At 42.5% G+C, this 19222-nt stretch overlaps 1 protein-coding gene across 6 annotated transcripts; it reads right to left on the reverse strand.

Annotated features, from left to right (window-relative positions):
• Window positions 1-836: 836 nt before the first annotated feature.
• Window positions 837-19150, reverse strand: LOC115105244 (RNA-binding protein 27-like). Of its 6 annotated transcripts, none has more exons than XM_029627027.2 (21): window positions 18845-19150; window positions 17992-18110; window positions 17710-17837; window positions 17518-17600; window positions 17062-17258; window positions 15979-16281; window positions 14899-15129; window positions 12926-13087; window positions 11153-11299; window positions 10755-10896; window positions 10352-10535; window positions 9900-10127; window positions 9605-9736; window positions 9331-9459; window positions 9142-9216; window positions 5911-6072; window positions 5655-5759; window positions 4283-4501; window positions 3987-4070; window positions 3750-3869; window positions 837-3491 (listed from the first exon to the last, which is right to left on the reverse strand). In XM_029627027.2, exons 1-21 carry the CDS (start codon window positions 18901-18903, stop codon window positions 3411-3413), a joined length of 3090 nt encoding a protein of 1029 aa, XP_029482887.2. In that variant the 5' UTR covers window positions 18904-19150; the 3' UTR covers window positions 837-3410. The 6 variants fall into 6 exon arrangements, with proteins under 6 accessions (XP_029482887.2, XP_029482883.2, XP_029482882.2 ...); XM_029627023.2 differs by having other exon boundaries at window positions 9605-9733; window positions 11144-11299; XM_029627022.2 differs by having other exon boundaries at window positions 11144-11299.
• Window positions 19151-19222: the final 72 nt, after the last annotated feature.

Genomic DNA, 19222 nt, shown 5'->3' on the forward strand with positions numbered 1-19222 from the left:
CCCCCACAACATGATGCTGCCACCCCCGTTCTTCATGGTTGGGATGGTGTTCTTCGCCTTCAAGCCTCCCCCTTTTTCCCTCCAAACATAACGATGGTCATTATAGCCAAACAGTTCTATTTTTGTTTCATCAGACCAGAGGACATTTCTACAAAAAGCAAACCATAGTCTTTTTTAGATTGGACAGTGGCTTCTTCCTTGCTGAGCGGTCTTTCAGGTTATGTCGATATAGGACTAGTTTTACTGTGGATATAGATACTTTTGTACGTATTTCCTCCAGCATCTTCTCAAGGTCCTTTGCTGTTGTTCTGGGATTAATTTGTACTTTTCACACCAAAGTACGTTCATATCTAGGAGACTGAATGCGTCTCCTTCCTGAGCGGTATGACAGCTGCATGGTCCCATGGTGTTTATACTTGCATACTATTGTTTATTCAGATGAATGTGGTACCTTCAATTTGGAAATTGCTCCCAAGGATGAACCAGACTTGTGGAGGTTTCAGCTGATTTCTTTTGATTTCCCCATCATGTCAAGCAGTCACTGAGTTTGAAGGTTGGCCCTGAAATACATCCACAGGTACACCTCCAATTGACTCAAATGATGTCAATTAGCATATCAGAAGCTTCTAAAGCCATGACATAATTTTCCAATCTGTATCAAGGCAGTCAATTTAGTGTTTGTAAACTTCTGACCCACTGGAATTGTGATACAGTGAATTATAAGTGAAATAATCTGTCTGTTATCAATTGTTGGAAAAATGACTTGTGTCATACACAAAGTAGATGTCCTAACCGACTTGCCAAAACTATAATTTGTTAACAAGAAATTTGTGGAGTGGTTGAAAAACGAGTTTTAATGACTCCAACCTAAGTGTATGTAAACTCCTGACTTCAACTATATATCATTCAGATCTATACTAAAGAAAGGACACAACACAGGTTTTAAAGGTAATATTTTTTGGGAATGGTTTCTCTCGCATCTTCGCAATGTTCAAATTTTAACGGTATAGTTTTTTTTTTTTTTTACTTGTCTAATTCAAGTTGTTTATTTAAATGTATTTTGTTCCTAACACCATTCCTCCATGTTTATTGGTAAAAGCAAACATGCTAGTGAGTTAGAAATCCATTTTACAAACAGAATAAATCAAAAATACATACACTTCCTGAAAATATAAACAATTAACAAATCCCAAAAAATATTCTTCCAATAAGTGTTTTACATTTTACACTACCATGTCATAGTAGCGTCCACAAGGTAGTACAAACATTGGGAGAAAATCCTCAAAGCAATTTATGAAATCCCACTGAAGTAATAGTCCTGCCATTAGATTTCTCCTACTGAAGTTATCAAGCAAAGGGCTGTTCATATGTTGCTGTGAAATATGCAATCCAAACAGGAAAAGCACATAGCAAACAAGAAGGGTACTGTGCAGTGATAAACTACAATTTCTTATTCTCTGCAATTGTCCTTCTAGAGCAGGGTTCTCCAACCCTTTTCCTGGAGAGCTACCATCCTGTAGGTTCTCACTCCTACCTTAATCAAACCCAAATCTAATAATCAGCTGGTTGATAAGCGGAATCAGGTGTTACAGCTGGGATTGGAGTGAAATCCTACAGGAGGGTCGCTCTTCACGAACAGGGTTGGAGAGCCCTGTTCTGGAGTCTGACTGGCATCCCTTTCTCACATTCCAATGGGCTTTTTATTGATCTCCAAAAAGAAACATGTTGTGACCTAACTGATATAAAATTGTCATGCTGATAAAGTTATCGCCAAGCCTCACACTGATAGGACAAGTCAAAGTCTAGAGAGGAGTCTTACTTTCCTGTTACTCTAATCTCCTAACTTTCCCCAAGAAGACTGCAAAATGAACAAGGGTCAAAATATAATAGGGGCTACGGCAACATAACCGTTTTCAGCGCTTATATTGAATCCAATGGTTTAGTCTTGAGTTACAACAGGGTGGTTGGTCCTGGCCAAATATGAAAGCATAACACGCTATAGGGTTCAATATCTATACTTCAGGGGCATCTCTAAAGAATTTAAGCTCTCCCTCTCTTGAATAAATGTAAATACAGTATGGAAATATAGCTTTTGTTTTTCATCAATTATACAAGAGTTGATGTTAGTTAACACATTCAGAGCCACCAACGTTTCTCCACTTGCAGGGCGGTATGGGGGGGATCCTCGCTCATTAATATTAGGTACCTCACTTATGTGGAAATGGAGTAACTGCTGATGTATGTAAATTAAGATCCGAAACTGTGCATGGAAACATTATCAATCTGTAACAAATGACTGGTTATTTGACAACTCTGTCAAAACCATACATTTTCCCTTGAAGATGAATCCTGTCAGAGATGAGTTGGTATGAATGTGTCTTTGATGTTATGTGAAGTGACGCCACAAGGGTTGGTTTAAACACAAACCTATGTTAAATAAGCAGAGTAAGTGGGACCTCTTTTCCTGACAATGTCCACATTCATTCAAATGACTAAAAATGGGGGGGAAAAGTATCAAAGTAAATCCTATTGCAAACATTTACAACATTTACAGGAGAAAAATCACTCATCTCATAAAAAGTCAGCCTTCTGCTGATTACGTAAGGCAAAATTAGAGATACAAATCAAATGTTCAGTATACATTCAAACAACATTGTCTACAGAAATCCAACACGTTTGACAATAAATGACTAGCTCCTCATCCAAATATGTCTTTGGCTTTCAGATGACTAAGGGAAGATGACCTGGGAAAAAAGTTGTTACACACCATCTCAAAAGTGCGTAACAGTCTTGGTGTTCATATGTACATAAAGTGGCACCACACATTTAGTCGACAGCAAAATACTCAGGGGAATATCAATTGTATCTCGAAATTCAAGACGGAGGTTGTATCTAATTTGCAAGGGCATTTCAACAGGGGACTGTAAACTTAGTGACCTCTGCTGTAGACCGAGACGGTGAGATCTGTGAGGGTGTGGCCGTCCCTGGACTGAGGACCTTTGAGCCTCGAAATTATAGACAACATTAGCCAAACAAGGGAGCGAAGGAAACCATAGCTTAAATATATATAAAAATAACTAGCTATTCACAGTAGTCACAAATGTTGTGTGTTACCGATTATCTAGTAACCACATCGAAACATACATCTATTTATAACGGTTTAGATTTTTTTCTCAGAAAAAGTGAGATTTGAATAATTATTCAGATGTTTGAAGAGACAAAACAGTCTGCCTTTTCAAGCTTCAAACGTATCATTAAAGGAACTGCTTTCTCTCATGTGTTTCATTCTTCAGTCTCAAAATACTGGAAATTGCAACAAAAAAAAAACAAGTGATTTCGTCAAATCGGCTTGAATTTGTTTTTAAAAAATAAAGTAATTCCCACTAAAAAGTGTGACGTTCGTATTGCATTCATCGCCTCCATGAACGACTCTCGTACTCGTCATCCTCATCGTCGTCTTCCTCCATAAGCAGGTAGGGGCTGACTTCCTCCTGGAGGAATGAAATCAAAGAACATGCATTTTGATGTCATTAAAACATTTGACTAAAAACGATCTATAATTCTGCAAAATAAATACAAAACTCACTAAATCAACCATTTTGCAATCGATAATTCGTATTAGGACACAGCTATGCTGCACTCTTATTTATATAATTTAATTCTGATTTATTAACATGACATGCTTTTCCAAAATGCCTAAATGGTAAAAAAAACAGGAAATGTATGGGGAGAGATGTATAGTAACATACCTTATTGGCCTCATCCTTCAACCTCTCCTCTTCAGGCTCTGTGGACATGGATGGAGTCTTCGGCTTGTGCCATGAAATCTGTAGAACGCGACCTTTGAACTTTGCTCCTTGGTTTGCAGCCTATAAAATGTGAAAATTATCATGAAGGGTGAAATTCAATTCAAACTTGTGTTAACTGTCTGTTATAAAGGCATCCAAATGTTACGAGCTACTGTGTGTCACATCTGCAGGACATACATTCTCTGCTTCACTCCGGGTCTTGAACGTTATGACAACGCTGGTGGCATCCTGATCATGAAGCTCCTGTATCTCACCAAATTTCTGTGACAAAGACAAGAATACGAAACAGACGTAAGTGCCAGTGGAAACTCCTTTACACATCTTCTCAGGCATTGTTTTTACTACTATAACAATTAATGCTTTGTGCCACAGGATGAGTTCTAGCTCTGACTTTCCAATGTTAAAATAAGCCATTTTGGGGGAACCATGCAACTGGCTGGATAGGATAAGATGTGATGGTTGTATTTCCTTACCACAAAGTGAGGCAGCAGCTCCTCCTTCTCTTCCTGTGTGACTCCCATGATGGCAATGGCCCGGGGCCTGTGGTCCACCACCATGTGATTGCCCCCTCCTCTTCCTCCTCCTCTGTGTCCACGTCCCCTGCCCCTGCCCCGGCCTCGGCCCCTGCCCCTGACGCCTATTGGATCGTCTACCTTCCCCCGCCCGGTCGGTATCAAGCCCAACCACGTGGCCTAGGGGAACACAGCCAACAAAGTCATCAGATCCACAGCTACTCCTCAACATCACACAAAATGAGGTGCCACCTGGCACTATTAGGAGAGTACCACAGAGACAGATGTGGAAGCAAGAAAGACAGTTGTGCCACCTGGCATGTCCTCAGCAAACAGTGCCATGCAGCGTCAGTATCTAGGAAGAAAATGTAATGCCACTCAGAACAAGTGTCCCCACAGGTCTGGTATCCATCTTTAATGAGTCCAAGGGAATATGGACCAGCAGGCTGATTGTGATGGGCCTGATGTCTTGGAGCGGCAGGTAGCCTACTGATTAAGGGCGTAGGGCCATTAAACAAAAGGTGGCTGGTTCGAATCCCCAAGCTGACTTGGTGAAAAATCTGTCTGTATCCTTGAGCAAGGTACTTAACCCTAAATGCTCCTGTAAGTCGCTCTGGATAAGAGAGTCTGCTAAATAACTCAAATGTAAAAATGGTGAACGCCAACACTCGTCCTTCCCCACCCCTCCTACTAAATGTCATCCCTCTATTTTCTTACAAGGAACACAAGCTCAAACTTTAATGAAATCAGATGCATCAATGTAGGATATGTGTTTCGTTAGGATTAGTTAGTGGGTGTCCTCTGGGCTTGGTAAGTGCCTGCAGTTTAATGTGCAGAAGAGGGATAAAGCCATGCATATTTCACAGAAGCTAATTTAAGCACACCAGGCTGGGAAAGCCATGCAGAGGTGTTGCCATGAGAAGAAAAAAAACAACAACGAGTTTGTTGTTTAGAACCTGATCCTCTGACACCGAGGTCATGTTTTTCCTCTGGAATTGATTGTAGAATTTTTTCATGTTCCATATTTTTGGGGTGTGCCGGAAATGATTTTGCCCTGGCGCAGCACCCCAGCTAAATGACTGCAGAGGAAACACTGGGCAACATATGTGACTATAGCAGCAGACGAGAGAAGCTGTGTGGCAAGGCATACGTTCACATCCAAGGTGATGTCCTGCTGCTCGCTTCAGACCATTCTTCTAAAAGGTTGCACATTTGTTGGAGTTGTCTTGTCTGCCACTACTCTTTCAGTATGCCAGAACACTGCCACATTCCAGACATGGTCATTAGTTCTAGAGAGAGGACTTCCGAAAGTATGGATACTCAGTCTACCCACCTCAACCTGCAGCTGACCCAGTTTCTGCTTCAGGTCTGTCGTGTCCTCTCCAGAACTCATCTTCTTGTGGAAATCAAGCTCTGCATCCAGAAGCTCCTTTTGTTTCTGAGGGAAAGCACAAATCAAACAGAGCCATTGATATTACGTTTGGATTTCCACAATGCATGAACTATATAGTATAAACAAATACTGTAAATGGCGGTGATGGCGCAATTAAGTAATTACAGCCCTATTATGATATGGTAGGTAGACTCACATCTATCTTGGTCTTGGACTGGGCCGTGGAGTGGGAGGCTGGGTTCATCTCGTTCTGGAGCTGGGAGATCTTGTCGGTCAGATCCTTCAGAGTCTTCATAAGGTTGGCCCTCTCCTCTGGCTTCAATGTGGCCCGGTTCTTTTCAAGTCTGTTTATTAGAGCCTATAGGAGGAAGGACATGAGATTGACTAATCAGTGCTAGACAAGTAGGGTTTTCCAGGACAACACACAGGCTCTTTTGGTCTTACCGGTATCCTTGGTTTTGATAGTGAATGGACAATGTGATGCTGATCACTGCATGTGGCTTATGTGCAACTGTAAAATGGAAGGTGGTGATGGTGGTTTCCTTTAAATTATTAACTACACTGAACAGAAATATCAACGCAACATGCAACAATTTCAAAGATCTGAACCGTTTATAAGGGAATCAGTCAATTGAAATAAATTAATTTAGGCCCTAATCTACAGATTCACATGACTGGGAATACAGATACAATCCATTTGGAAAGTATTCAGAGCCCTTCCCCTTTTCCACATTTTGTTACGTGACAGCCTTATTCTAAAATTAATTAAATCATTTTTTGCCCCTCAATCTACACACAATACCCCACAATGTCAAAGTGAAAACAGGTGATTTGAAATTGTAGCAAATTTATTAAAAATAAACAGAAATACCTTATTTAGATAAATATTCAGACCCTTTGCTTATGAGACTCAAAATCAAGCTCAGGTGTATCCGGCTTCCATTGATCATCCTTGAGATGCTTCTACAACTTGGAGTCCACCTGTGGTCAATTCAATTGATTGGACATGATTTGGAAAGGCACATACCTGTCTATATAAGGTTCCACAGTTGACAGTGCATGTCAGAGCATACACCAAGGTCAGAGACAGGAGAGGCACAGATCTGGGGAAGGGTACCAAAACATTTATGCAGCATTGAAGGACCCCAAGAACAGTGGACTCCATCATTCTTAAATGGAAGAAGTTTGGAACCACCAAGACTCTTCCTAGAGCTGGCCGCTCAGCCAAACTGAGCAATCGGGTGAGAAGGGCCTTGGTCAGGGAGGTGACCAAGAACCCAATGGTCACTCTGACAGAGCACCAGAGGTCCTCTGTGGAGATGGGAGAACCTTCCAGAATCTCTGCAGCACTCCACCGATCAGGCCTTTATGGTAGTGGCCAGACTAAAGCCACTCCTCAGTAAAAAGGCACATGACAGCCCGCTTGGAGTTTGCCAAAGGGCACCTAAAGGACTCTCGGACCATGAGAAATACGATTCTCTGGTCTGATGAAACCAAGATCGAACTCTTTGGCCTGAATGTCAAGCATGGAGGAAACATGACACCATCCCTACGGTGAAGCATGGTTGTGGAGGATGTTTTTCAGCGGTATTGACTGGGAGACGAGTCAGGATCGAGGGAAAGATGAACGGAGCATAGTACAGAGAGATCCTTGATGAAAACCTGCTCCAGATCACTCAGGATCTCAGACCGGGGCGATAGTTCACCTTTCAAAAGGACAACGACCCTAAGCACACAGCCAAGACAATGCAGGACAATGCAGGAATGGCTGTGAATGTCCTTGAGGGGAGCCCAGTCAGAGCCCGGACTTGAACCCAATCGAACATCTCTGGTTAGGCTTGAAAATAGCTGTGCAGTGACGCTCCCTATCCCCAAATACAGGTGTGCCATGCTTGTAGAGTCATATCGAAGAAGACTCAAGGCTGTAATTGCTGCCAAAGGTACTGAGTAAAGGGTCTGAATACTTAAAAGTGATATTTCCCCAAAAATGTTATACATTAGCAATAAATTCTAAAAACCTGTTTTTGCATTGTCATTATGGGGTATTGTGTGTAGATTGAGGGGGGGGAACTATTTAATCAATTTTAGAATACGGCTGTAACGTAACAAAATGTGGAAAAATGCACTCCATGCATCTGTTGGTCAGATACCTTGAAAAAAAAAAAGTAGGAGTGTGGACCAGAAAACCAGTCAGTATCTGGTGCGACCACCATTTCCCTCATGCAGCGCGATACATCTCCTTTGCATAGAGTTGAATCAGAATGTTGATTGTGGCCTGTGGAATGTTGTCCCATTCGTCTTCAATGGCTGTGCGAAGTTGCTGGATATTGGCAGGAACTGGAACACGCTGTCGTACATGTCGATCCAGAGCATCCCAAACATGCTGAATGGGTGTACAGGTCCTTGCGACATGGGGCTGTGCAATATCATGCTGAAACATGAGGTGATGCCGTAGGATGAATGGCACAATGGGCCTCAGGATCTGATTACGGGTTCTGTGCATTGAAATTGCCATCCATAGAATGCAATTGTGTTCGTTGTCCGTAGCTTATGCCTGCCCATACCATAACCCCACCATGGGGCACTCTGTTCACAACTTTGGCATTAACAAATAGCACTACCACACGATGCCATACACGTTGTCTGCCATCTGCGTGGTACAGTTGAAGTCGGAATTCATCTGTGTGAGAGCACACTTCTGCCAGTGGCCACTGAAGGTGAGCATTTGCCCACTGAAGTCGGCTATAACGCTGAACTTCAGTCAGGTCAAGACCCCGGTGAAGCACAAAGATGAGCTTCCCTGAGATGGTTTCTGACAGTTCTTCGGAAATTCTTTGGTTGTGGAAACCCCAGTTTCATCAGCTGTCCGGGTGGCTAGTCTCAGACAATCCCGCAGGTGAATTCAGATGTGGAGGTCCTAGGCTGGCGTGGTTAAACGTGGTCTGCGGTTGTGAGGCGTGTTGGAAGTACTGCCAAACTCTCTAAAACGACATTGGAGGCGGCTTATGGTAGAGAAATTAAATTAAATTCTCTGGCAACAGCTCTGGTGGACATTCCTGCAGTCAGCATGCCAATTGCACACTCCCTCAACTTGAGACACGTGGCATTGTGCTGTGTGACAAAACTGCACATTTTAGAGTGACCTTTTGTCCCCAGCACAAGGTGCACCTGAGTAATGAGCATGCTGTTTAATCAGATTCTTGATATGCCACACCTGTCAGGTGGATGGATTATCTTGGTAAAGGAGAAATGCTCAATAACAGGGATGTAAACACATTTGTGCATACAATTTGAGAGAAAAATATGCTTTTTGTTCATATGGAACATTAATGAAATATTTTATTTCAGCTCATGAAACATGGGACCAACACTTCACATGTTGCGTTTATATTTTTGTTCAGTATATATGTAATATAAGCAACCATACCTTCTGGCATTCAATCTGTTTCTCAAGCATCTCCTGTTTTTTTTTCCTCATGTCCTGTTGCAACTTCAATGTCTCCTGAATGAACAAAGAACAAACCAAACAATTGATTAGAGTGGAATTTAGATTTTTGTATGAAAGGTGATGATACACTGAAGCTTATTCAAAATGCTAACAGCAAAACTGACTCGCCTGCTTCTTTTTCAAGACCTCCAGTTCTTCAAGTGCTTTGGCAGTTTTACCAAGTGACTTGGATGTTGCCTTGAGGACTGTGGACATGTAGGGTCCCTTCTGAAGGGCCCCAGAGGAGGCGAGGAGTGCCTAGGATAGAAAGAGACAAACAGACCCTTTGATTACTACCTTACCCCCTGTGTCAATCCACTCTCTTTGCCATAATACAACACCGTGCTGCAGACATGTATAGGGGCACACTCAGACCCACAGAGCATAGGAAATTACTGCTTACTGCTGCAGTGTCCGTGCTGGGGTGCAGGGAGTCCAGTTTGCCCCCGGCCACAGCCACAACACCGTGGCAATGTTTGGGCACCGTCTTATTATTCAGCACATAGGCCCCGGGACTGTGCTGCTTTATCACCTGCTGGTTTATACAGAAAGATAGAAAGTAATGCATAGATGATGATCACTGCTGACCTGGAACTTAGAACTTCTCTGTTCAAAACCAAAACTGCTGGTTGAATGAATTAATGGTTTGACCAGCGAAGAAAAGTTTTTTTTGCAGTAGTCACAAGTGCGCTGTTCACCTTGTGGACGTTGGGTTGCTGTTGCCCCATGGCAGAGCTCTGGCTCGGTCCGTCCCCCTGACCCTGACCCATGCTCTGTCCCTGCTGCTGGGTGTTGGCCTCTCGGTGCCAGTACACACGGATGAAGCGGTTGTTGAGCACAGCCTCAATGCTGGAGATGGCTCGCCGTGCCTCTTCGTTGGCTGTGTACTGGATCAGAGCTGCCTCTGGGTCACCACCAAACACCACCTATTGGAGACGGGACAGGTCAAAGAAGATACAGGAAGTAGTGATATAGGCAAGCAGGTGTGTCCTTGATTACCCTCGAAAGTATGTAGACGCCCCAATAATGATCTAAAGAGTTCCTGTGTTTAGTGGTACAAATGATATCAAGAAATTGTGAGTAAAGTGCTGTCGAGATAAAAAAAAAGAAAAGCTAATGAAATAGTCAACTACAGTCATGTTACTCTTACCTGAATATTCACGATGGTACCAAACTTGCTAAAGTGTTCATTCAATTTGGTGATGTTGTTGAGATCTCGGGGGATTTTGCGAACTTCCAGCTTAGTGTTGACATAGTGATTCTTCTTGGGGAAGCCCCCGTGTTGGGGCTTGTTGTTGGGGAAGTTGAGTTGGTTGTTGGCCTGGTAGTTTGACCTGGAAGAGAATGACAGAAGTGAGTGACAGGGCAGAGGAGCCAATGACAGTGATCTGTGAAGCAGAGTTCGGGTCAAGTAACGAGTCATCTAAATCCAGGCTCTTACAGAGCTCAATTAAAACTGCCATTGAACTGGAATCGCTCACAACGCTGCAGTGGTGGAGGGTGGGTACTGTGAGTGTTCAGGGTGGCCCTTGTGTGTGTGTGTGTGTTCTTACTTGTCCATCCAGGGCTTTTTGGGCATCTGGCCCTCTGTGGGCCCCATGGGCCTCTTCCTGCTCTCCTGCTCGGTGCTGCTGTAGCGGGACACACTGCTGGGAACACTGGCCACTGCCGGCTCTGTCTGGATCACTATGTTAGCTGCTGGGAAAAGGAGAAAAGCAGTCGGTCGTAATGACACAGCTAGAATCTGGACGACAATAAGGATACGTAAAGTGATTCTAGCTGTTCGAGTTGTTTGATCATGTTCTCCAAATAAATTAACATATGGAACTCGTCTCATGTTTCGTATTGGTTAGGAGCAGAGGAAAGGCCCAATCTAAATAACTAAAGTGACTGTGTTAAGTAAAAAGGATTGATTAATTAAAGTGGGACAGGATAGACCCACATGTGATACCTCTGGATCCCTGGCCATCTCCAGAAGTGAGGCCAATCAGGTTGGGTCTCTGGGTCTGGATGCGGGGGATGAACTGCCTGTACTGGGGCCGGCTGGCTGCAGTGATGCCTGGAGACTCTGGGTTGTAGGCCTCTGGGTCGTAATTATCTGGCAACACAAGGGATGGGACACATCATTAGAAGAACTAAAACAGCATTTTACACTGTGGAGAGTGACAATTCCCAAACAGGCATATCTGTAATAACACCTACTTTAACTGTATGCATGCATGCTTACAAGGAAAACCTAAGTATAACCATACTATTGAGCTCAATATTATGAAGTCTGATTTTTCTATATAATAGGCTATGGCTTGGGACTGTCAAGAATGCATGCACTAAACTAAAACATGGAGACACCCAGAGCAAGTAAAATAAATACACACACACACGCAGAGTTCCTGTCAAGTGTCTGTGTTCTTTTGCCCATCTTAATCTTTTCTTTTTATTGGCCAGTCTGATATGGCTTTTCTTTGCCTAGAAGGTCAGCATCCCGGAGTCGCCTCTTCACTGTTGACATTGAGACTGGTGTTTTGCGGGTACTATTTAATGAAGCTGCCAGTTGAGAACTTGTCAGGCATCTGTTTCTCAAACTAGACACTAATGTACTTGTCCTCTTGCTCAGTTGTGCACCGGGGCCTCCCACTCTTTCTATTCGGGTTAGAGCCAGTTCGCGCTGTTCTGTGAAGGGAGTAGTACACAGCGTTGTACGAGCTCTTCAGTTTCTTGGCAATTTCTCACATGGGATAGCCTTCATTTCTCAGAACAAGAATAGACCGACGAGTTTCAGAAGACAGTTATTTGTTTCTGGCCATTTTGAGCCTGTAATCGAGTCCACAAATGCTGATGCTCCAGATACTCAACTAGTCTAAAGAAAGCCAGTTTTATTGCTTCTTTAAATCACCACAAGTTTTCAGCTAAGCTAACATAATTGCAAAATGGTTTTCTAATGATCAATTAGCCTTTTAAAATTATAAACTTGGATTAGCTAACACAACATGCCATTGGAACACAGGAGTGATGGTTGCTGATAATGGGCCTCTGTACGCCTATGTAGATATTCCATAAAAAAATCTGCCGTTTGCAGCTACAACAGTAACAATGTCTACACTGTATTTCCGAACAATTTGATGTTATTTTTAAATGGACCAAAAAAATGTGCTTTTCTTTCAAAAACAAGAACATTTCTAAGTGACCCCATACTTTTGAACGGTAGTGTGTGTGTGTGTGTGTGAGAGATATATATATATATAATTATTGTTTTGTATTAAGAGTAGAGAAATGGACTGCATTTAAATTCATTCATTTTCTCACGTATGTGGGCAGGATTAGTCAAATATAGTTTGCACTTATCTAATGTGCACCTTACAGCACCAACAGTAGATTTCCAGTTCAGAAACAGTGTGACCCTCTGGTCAACATAAGTTATTGCACCCTAAATAAATGACTTGATCATGCAGGCAAGGCAGTTGGACACAAAAACAAAACTAACACCACCACCCAAAAAGGAAATAATTTGCAAAACGTGAATGAACCATAAACATTTTTAAACCAATATAATTTCTCTGTCTTTCCTCACTTACTACAGTCAAACTGAACAATGCCATTTGGTTCACATTGATTTGAAAGATGCTGTACTTCAAAGAAAACGAACTGACAAAAAGTAAAATAATATGGGAGCTATGCTTAAAAGTACCACTTTTCCATGCCAATTGAGATAATCATAGCTGCTTACATTCTGACTGAGAATATTGGGGGTGTAGAGAGACTGAAGAAGATGGAGGTGGTGGAGGAAGAGGAGGTAGAGGTCCCACTCCAGGCGGTCCCAGAGAGGAGGCAGAACTCGCTCCTGAGTTGTTGGGAGTATCTATCCCACTTGCTGGTATTAATGGGGGCCCTATGGGAGATACAAATCCAAGCTGAACCCAGTTAATACTAGACAAAAGCCATTTACTTAAAACTCCTGAACAGAAAAGGCTAGGTAAAGCACAGACATGCAGTATAGGGTGAGCACTAGTGAGGGTAAGACAACAACAAAGACAGCTGTTTCTCTGAGGTGCGTATCTGCACTGAACAATTTCAAAGATTTTACTGAGTTATAGTTCATATAAGAAATCAGTCAATTTAATTAAATTCATTAGGCCCTAATCTATGGATTTCACATGGCTGGGCAGTGGTGTAGCCATGGGTGGGACTTGGAGGGCATAGGCTCACCCACTTGGCAGCCAGGCCCAGCCAATCAGAATAAGGTTTTCTCCACTAAAGTGCCCTATTACAGACAGAAATAGTTCTCAGCAATGACATTGTATGTAGCTTATGGTGGAGAAATAAATATTACATTCTCTAGCAACAGCTCCGGTGGACATTCCTGCAGTCAGCATGCCAATTGCATGCTCCCTTAAAACTTGAGACATCTGTGGCATTGTGTTGTGTGACAACTGTACATTTTAAAGCAGCCTTATATTGTCCCCAGCAAAAGGTGCACTTGTGTAATGATCATGCTGCTAAATCAGCTTCTGGCGGGAATGAAGCCCTCTACCTTAAACCAATGCTAACGGCTTCCTACTCAATGACGTAAACCAGTGGTTACCAACCTTTTCTGAGTCTAGATCACCTTGAGTCAAAATGCAGGTCGATTTTTTAATATATATTTTTTAAAAACGTGACTTAAAAAGACGTAAGCCTACGCAATAACCTATTAAAACAATTCTGTAGCAGAGGTTTGTATTAGGCTATATGCAGAATACATTATCCCTGCATATTGGCTATGCTTGAATTGTCCTGCCAATGTTCTTCTCAAACCATTTTGAAATTATATGGTATATGATCACACTGGCAATAGATCATTTGCTGAGCATAATAATTTTTTATTTTACTGGACTGATGGCCTGCATCTGATGGTCAACCTGAGGGGAGGGAGAGCGTATCAGTGAGGCTGCCTCTCACCCGACTCACCGTCTTCCAGCTGATGGCGAAACTTAAGTCGAAGTAGGGAGAACGTTCAACACTTTTATAAGCCATAAAATGCACAAAGTGTTGACAGTGCTGAATAACAAGTTAAACATGACGTTACTAATAAAAACAGCAGTGCTTTGCTGTATTTGTTGAATCTCTATCTAGTCATGGTTTTAAAAGTTTTAAAATCTCAGAGTATCAACTATGCTGTGCGCTCAAGACTTATTTTTACAGTCTAAGAAACTGTGCAGACACGGTGATCTGAGCTATCGGATTGGCCAGCAGTTGGCCTGTAGGTGCACTTGATTTGCACTCTGGGCCTGCCGGGTAGGCGGAACTCTACCTTCAGACACATGAAACGATTCAAAATGGTCACACTTTGCCTTCCCAGCGCTAGGGCTGCTGAATCAAGTGCACCTACCGCCAACAGCATGAAGCGAATAAAAAAGAAAGAAACTTAATTGCCAGGCTTTATCGTCGTTTCTTTTTACAGAAATGTTTGGTGATCGACTAGGAATGCGATCGACCGGTTGTTGACCACTGATGTAAACAAACATCCATGCATTCTAAAATGACTCTCACCACATTAGGATCTAAAGTTAGGGCCCTGGGTTTTCCCTAATTATGTGACCTGACCAGGAAAAACACTTGGCCTTAACCTATGTCAAACACAGACTGGTAAGTATTCAGGGTTCAGGAGTGATGGTCGAATTGGAGACGGCATCATAGCAGAGACATGGTAACATTACTCACCAGGAGGAGGCATAGGGAAGATGCCCGGTGGGGGCGGCTGGCTGTGGGGGGGCATGGGCATCCTGATGGCAGGGGGCGGCTCGGTCATGGGTGGCATGACCATCCGGGCCGGCGGTGGCATTCCAGGTGGGGGAAACGGGATCATAGCGGGCAGCGTGACGTCGTCCACAATCAGAGGATCATTGCCGTGGTCAAAGGGACAGAGGTCACCACGCACACAGAAACCTTTCTCTGCAGAAGACAGAAAGGAAGATCGATGAAAATTGCTTAAAAACGATCAATTACATTCTTACCATAATTGCGCTCAGAATTGCTTTCCCCCAGTCATATAAAAAATGACATCAGCCCAAAATTAGATGCATCTACTTTGCAACCGTTTTGTTTAGAGCTTCTGATAACATCCAGGCAATTCTCTGAACCCTCAATGGTGGGGCAGAGTGAGAAATATCGCTGCGCTGTTGAGACTGTTGGATAAATATAAACAGTGTCCCATTGGAGAAGCGGCTCTAAGCCTGATCTGTACTCTCAGGGGAAGGATGTTGAACCTGGGTCATTAGTGGTGCTTTAAACCAGGCTCACACTTACTGAGGTTTAGAATGCAACCAACCTACCGCATTTAATTTCTTAAACAAACAATTGGCTGATATTTGTACAATTTGACTACTGTAGACACATGAACTTAACACTCTACAGCTAAGGCTCCTAGCATATACAATGACTAGATGGCCATCCAAGGCCACCTGCTTCAATTTTTGAACATCCTTTCACAAGTTTTTGCATGTACATTAGAAACTATTTTGGATATGGATGAGTTAGTCTTGTCGTTCAGTCACTAAAACAGATAAGAGATGTTCAGCTACATAAACAACAGGTCATTATTGTAAAAGAGAATGGGTTCTCAATGACATACCTGGTTAAATCAAGGCACAAGTAAAAGCCAGATATTGTTGCTAGATTAACTGTAGGGCTAAGATACATAGGTAACATCTAATTTCATAATATAGACCTAAGATCAGAGTGAAATGAGACTATTTCAGTTGAAAAGTCTTTCTCCAGAATAACCCAGAGGTGAGCCCTTACCGTCGTAGTCGCGACAGCGGTGCTTGACTGAAGTGCTCTTGTTGAACAACTTGCCCTCCCTGTGATTGGAGTAGTAATTAGACCAGCTCTCCGTGGTGCTGTCGGGCAGGTGAGCGGGCGCTACCACGGTAACAGAGCTGGGGACAGCTTGGCCAGCAGAGGAGGGGAACGGGTGCTGCTGGGGGGTTGGCAGGAGAGGTGGCGGATGCTGGTGTTGCTGCTGTTGTTGGGTACCCAGGGACCCAGAGGTGGAGTTGAAACTCTCAGGCTCCTTCCTCTCCACTTCAAACTTTGACCTGTAATCTGTTGAACATACAGAGACACAGAGAAAAGCTTTAACCCAAAAGTCACAATGCGAACTTAACATTACTTTACACCACTGGATCAAGGTTTAGTTTAAAAAACGTTGAAGTAATACTTAAGTCATTTTTTGGGGTAGCCATACTTGACTCCTATAATTATATTTTTTTACAACTTTTAACTCCACCACATTACCTAAAGAAAATATTTACTTTTTACTCCCATACATTTCCCCTGACACCCAAAAATACTCGTTACATTTCAAACGCTCATGCAGAACAGCAATATGGTCCAATTCACACACCTATCAATATAACTTGTTGTAATCCCAACTGTAGTGTGCCTGTCTGTACAAAAAAATAATAATTGTGTCGTCTGTTTTGCTTAATATAAAGAATTTGATGTGTAGCATTTACTTTTACTCAAGTATGACAATTTAGTACTCTTTCCACCACTGTACTTCAGTACATTTAAAACCAGATACTTTTAGATTTACTCAAGTAGTATTTTACTGGGTGACTTTCACTGGAGTCATTTTTTATTAATGTACCTTCACTTTTCCTCAAGTATGACAATTGAGTACTTTTCCCACCACTGCCCAGAATTGATCATAATCTTTATTATGAGACATCCACACCACAGAGGATCTCCCCAGTACAAGTCCAATCAATAGGCTAATTTCTTGAATCTTGCCTCTTCTTAGCAAAGATTTGTTTTCAACCTTTTAGGTTAACATTTGAAGTGAAGCAGATTTATCCATGTCCGCGCCCCTGTGAGTCTCACCTCTCCCTCTGCTGTGCTCCTTGTCCCTGCTCATGTCTCGGCTCCCACTTCGGCTGCGGCTCCTGCTGCGGCTGTAGCTGCGCCCACGAGAGTTGCCTCCGCGCCGGTCATGCCTATCGCGGTGGGAATCTGTGCTTTTACCGTGACGGTCCATGTCACGCCGCTTGCGGTCGTCTCGTCTGCGGTCATCACGGCCCCTGTGTGGTCAGGCGATCAAGGCATGTTGGTTAGTTATTTAGCAGCACTTTTTATACAGTACCAAACTTTTCATGGTAATTTGTACTACTGATGTGACTAGCATTTCAACAACAAGACCTACATTGTGTGTCAAAGATCATTAGACATAAGGGCCTAATCAAACCAACATCTTGACCTCCAGAGAGCATCATCACTGTCAAGAGGTGAACTCACTGGAGAGAACCAGGAAAATAACAAAAACATAGATATCAGCCTTACCTTGACTCGTTGAAGTCAGAGCGATTTCTCAGTGGACTTCTTCTCCTCCTGTTATCCCCCCTATCCTCTTCTACATTTTCAACCTTAAGATTAAGAAAATAACAATAATGAGCTATATCCCAACCATCAAAGACTGCAACATAATACAACAGAAAGGATTCTGCATGAAGCCAGTTTAACAAATGCCCTTACCTCCACAGCCTCCTGTTTTAGTACAGGGAGTTTGGTGTCCTCTTTGGGAACTTCCTTAGCAAGTGGATTACCCAAGTAGTTTTTGGTGGTCAAACATTCAAAGAGCTTATCAACAAATCCAGTGGTTTCTGTAATAGGTGAAGTATCAAGGCATAAGACTTTTATAAACATTTCTCTTGAATTATTTCAGACTATCATTCAGTCACCTAAATGTTTCCACAATGGAACTTCTAGTTTATGTGATGAAAAACAACACTGACATTAATGAGTTGTGTGTCCTACCTTTTTGTAAGAAGACATCCAGTTGATCTGCACAAAGTGCTTTTAGCTCTTTCTCAGGTTTGTCCTTCTTTACCAAAGCCACAACATAATTGGCTAAAGCAGAGGGGTCAGCATCACATCTGCAAAAGCAACATTACCCATATTGCTCAGAACAGGGTTTGTATCAGACAATATCTGTCAATAATCATGTGTAGCCAAGCCAAGAAAGTTGCAATGGCAAGAAAGTTTGAGATTTTGAATTGAGGCAGCAGGTTAGACACTAATCTAGTTCTACCTAACATATATGTTAGCAATGACAACACACACTTATATAAACTGGGATGTCAGGCTTTCCAACTGGCTAGCTAGCTGGTTGGCTACAAATGCTCGACGTCACTACTAGCAGTGTCTAGGGGTAGCTAAGCTACCTTAGTCACTACATTTATAACTACGCCAGTCTAGTTCATTTAATATTCTAAGTTACCCATACGTCACAAGCCTCACTTGCTGTGCAATAGTAATATCAATGATTATCGTTGATTGGGACGATGTTGATTGAGTTTAACTAGCCAACTTTAGTTAGCTGGTAGTCAGACAAAGTTAACTAGTTAACTAGCTTTCCAGCTGGCTAGTTAGTTAATGTATTGCGGCAGCGACACCAAAACACATAACGTTATCTAGAATGCCTTCATGTGATTAGTGTCTACAATTTGCCCAACATACCAGATATGCAGAATGTTTAACGCCGTATAATTTACACAAACGTTCAATTGGTATTTGCACTGCCACAGAGCAAGCTAGCGGTGGCGTAGCTAGTTAGCGTGCTAACTCGTGCAAGCTAGCTAGCAAAGTGTCATTTCAATTCATCACTCACATTGGCTCCAGGAGTTTTGCGAGCCACGACTTCAAAGCTTCCACATTTTCTATGATCATCGTGAAAACGGCTTAATAATACTGACTATAAGTTCAAGGTGTGTTGTGATATTCCTACTTTCATCGTCTATAAATGTATATTAAGCTTAGGCCTTTACTAATCACTTCACTTGCAGGTCGGACGAGTTGCTTTACGTTCAAACACAGGCATGGCAACATAAGGTTCATTGCTATTTTGGATCATTGGGACGTCCCAACTCTGACGTTACCCCCATTGAAATTGAAAATGTTAGGGTTTGATAAGGGTTAAGGTAAAATTTAGGGTAGTGATTAAGGTTCGTTCAGGTTAGGGTTAGGATTAAGGGGTATGGACGTCCCA

The sequence above is a fragment of the Oncorhynchus nerka genome, linkage group LG22 (assembly GCF_034236695.1).
Source record: "Oncorhynchus nerka isolate Pitt River linkage group LG22, Oner_Uvic_2.0, whole genome shotgun sequence".
NCBI classification, from domain to species: Eukaryota; Metazoa; Chordata; class Actinopteri; order Salmoniformes; family Salmonidae; genus Oncorhynchus; species Oncorhynchus nerka.

Excerpts from the sequence above, each read along its gene's own strand:
- LOC115105244 (XM_029627022.2), bottom strand. The coding sequence starts at position 18,903 with ATGATCATAGAAAATGTGGAAGCTTTGAAGTCGTGGCTCGCAAAACTC. Across the intron at positions 16,282-17,061 it reads GGAGCACAGCAGAGGGAGAG|ATTACAGGTCAAAGTTTGAA; the intron begins GTGAGACTCACA and ends TATGTTCAACAG. Across the intron at positions 10,128-10,351 it reads GTACCATCGTGAATATTCAG|GTGGTGTTTGGTGGTGACCC; the intron begins GTAAGAGTAACA and ends CGTCTCCAATAG.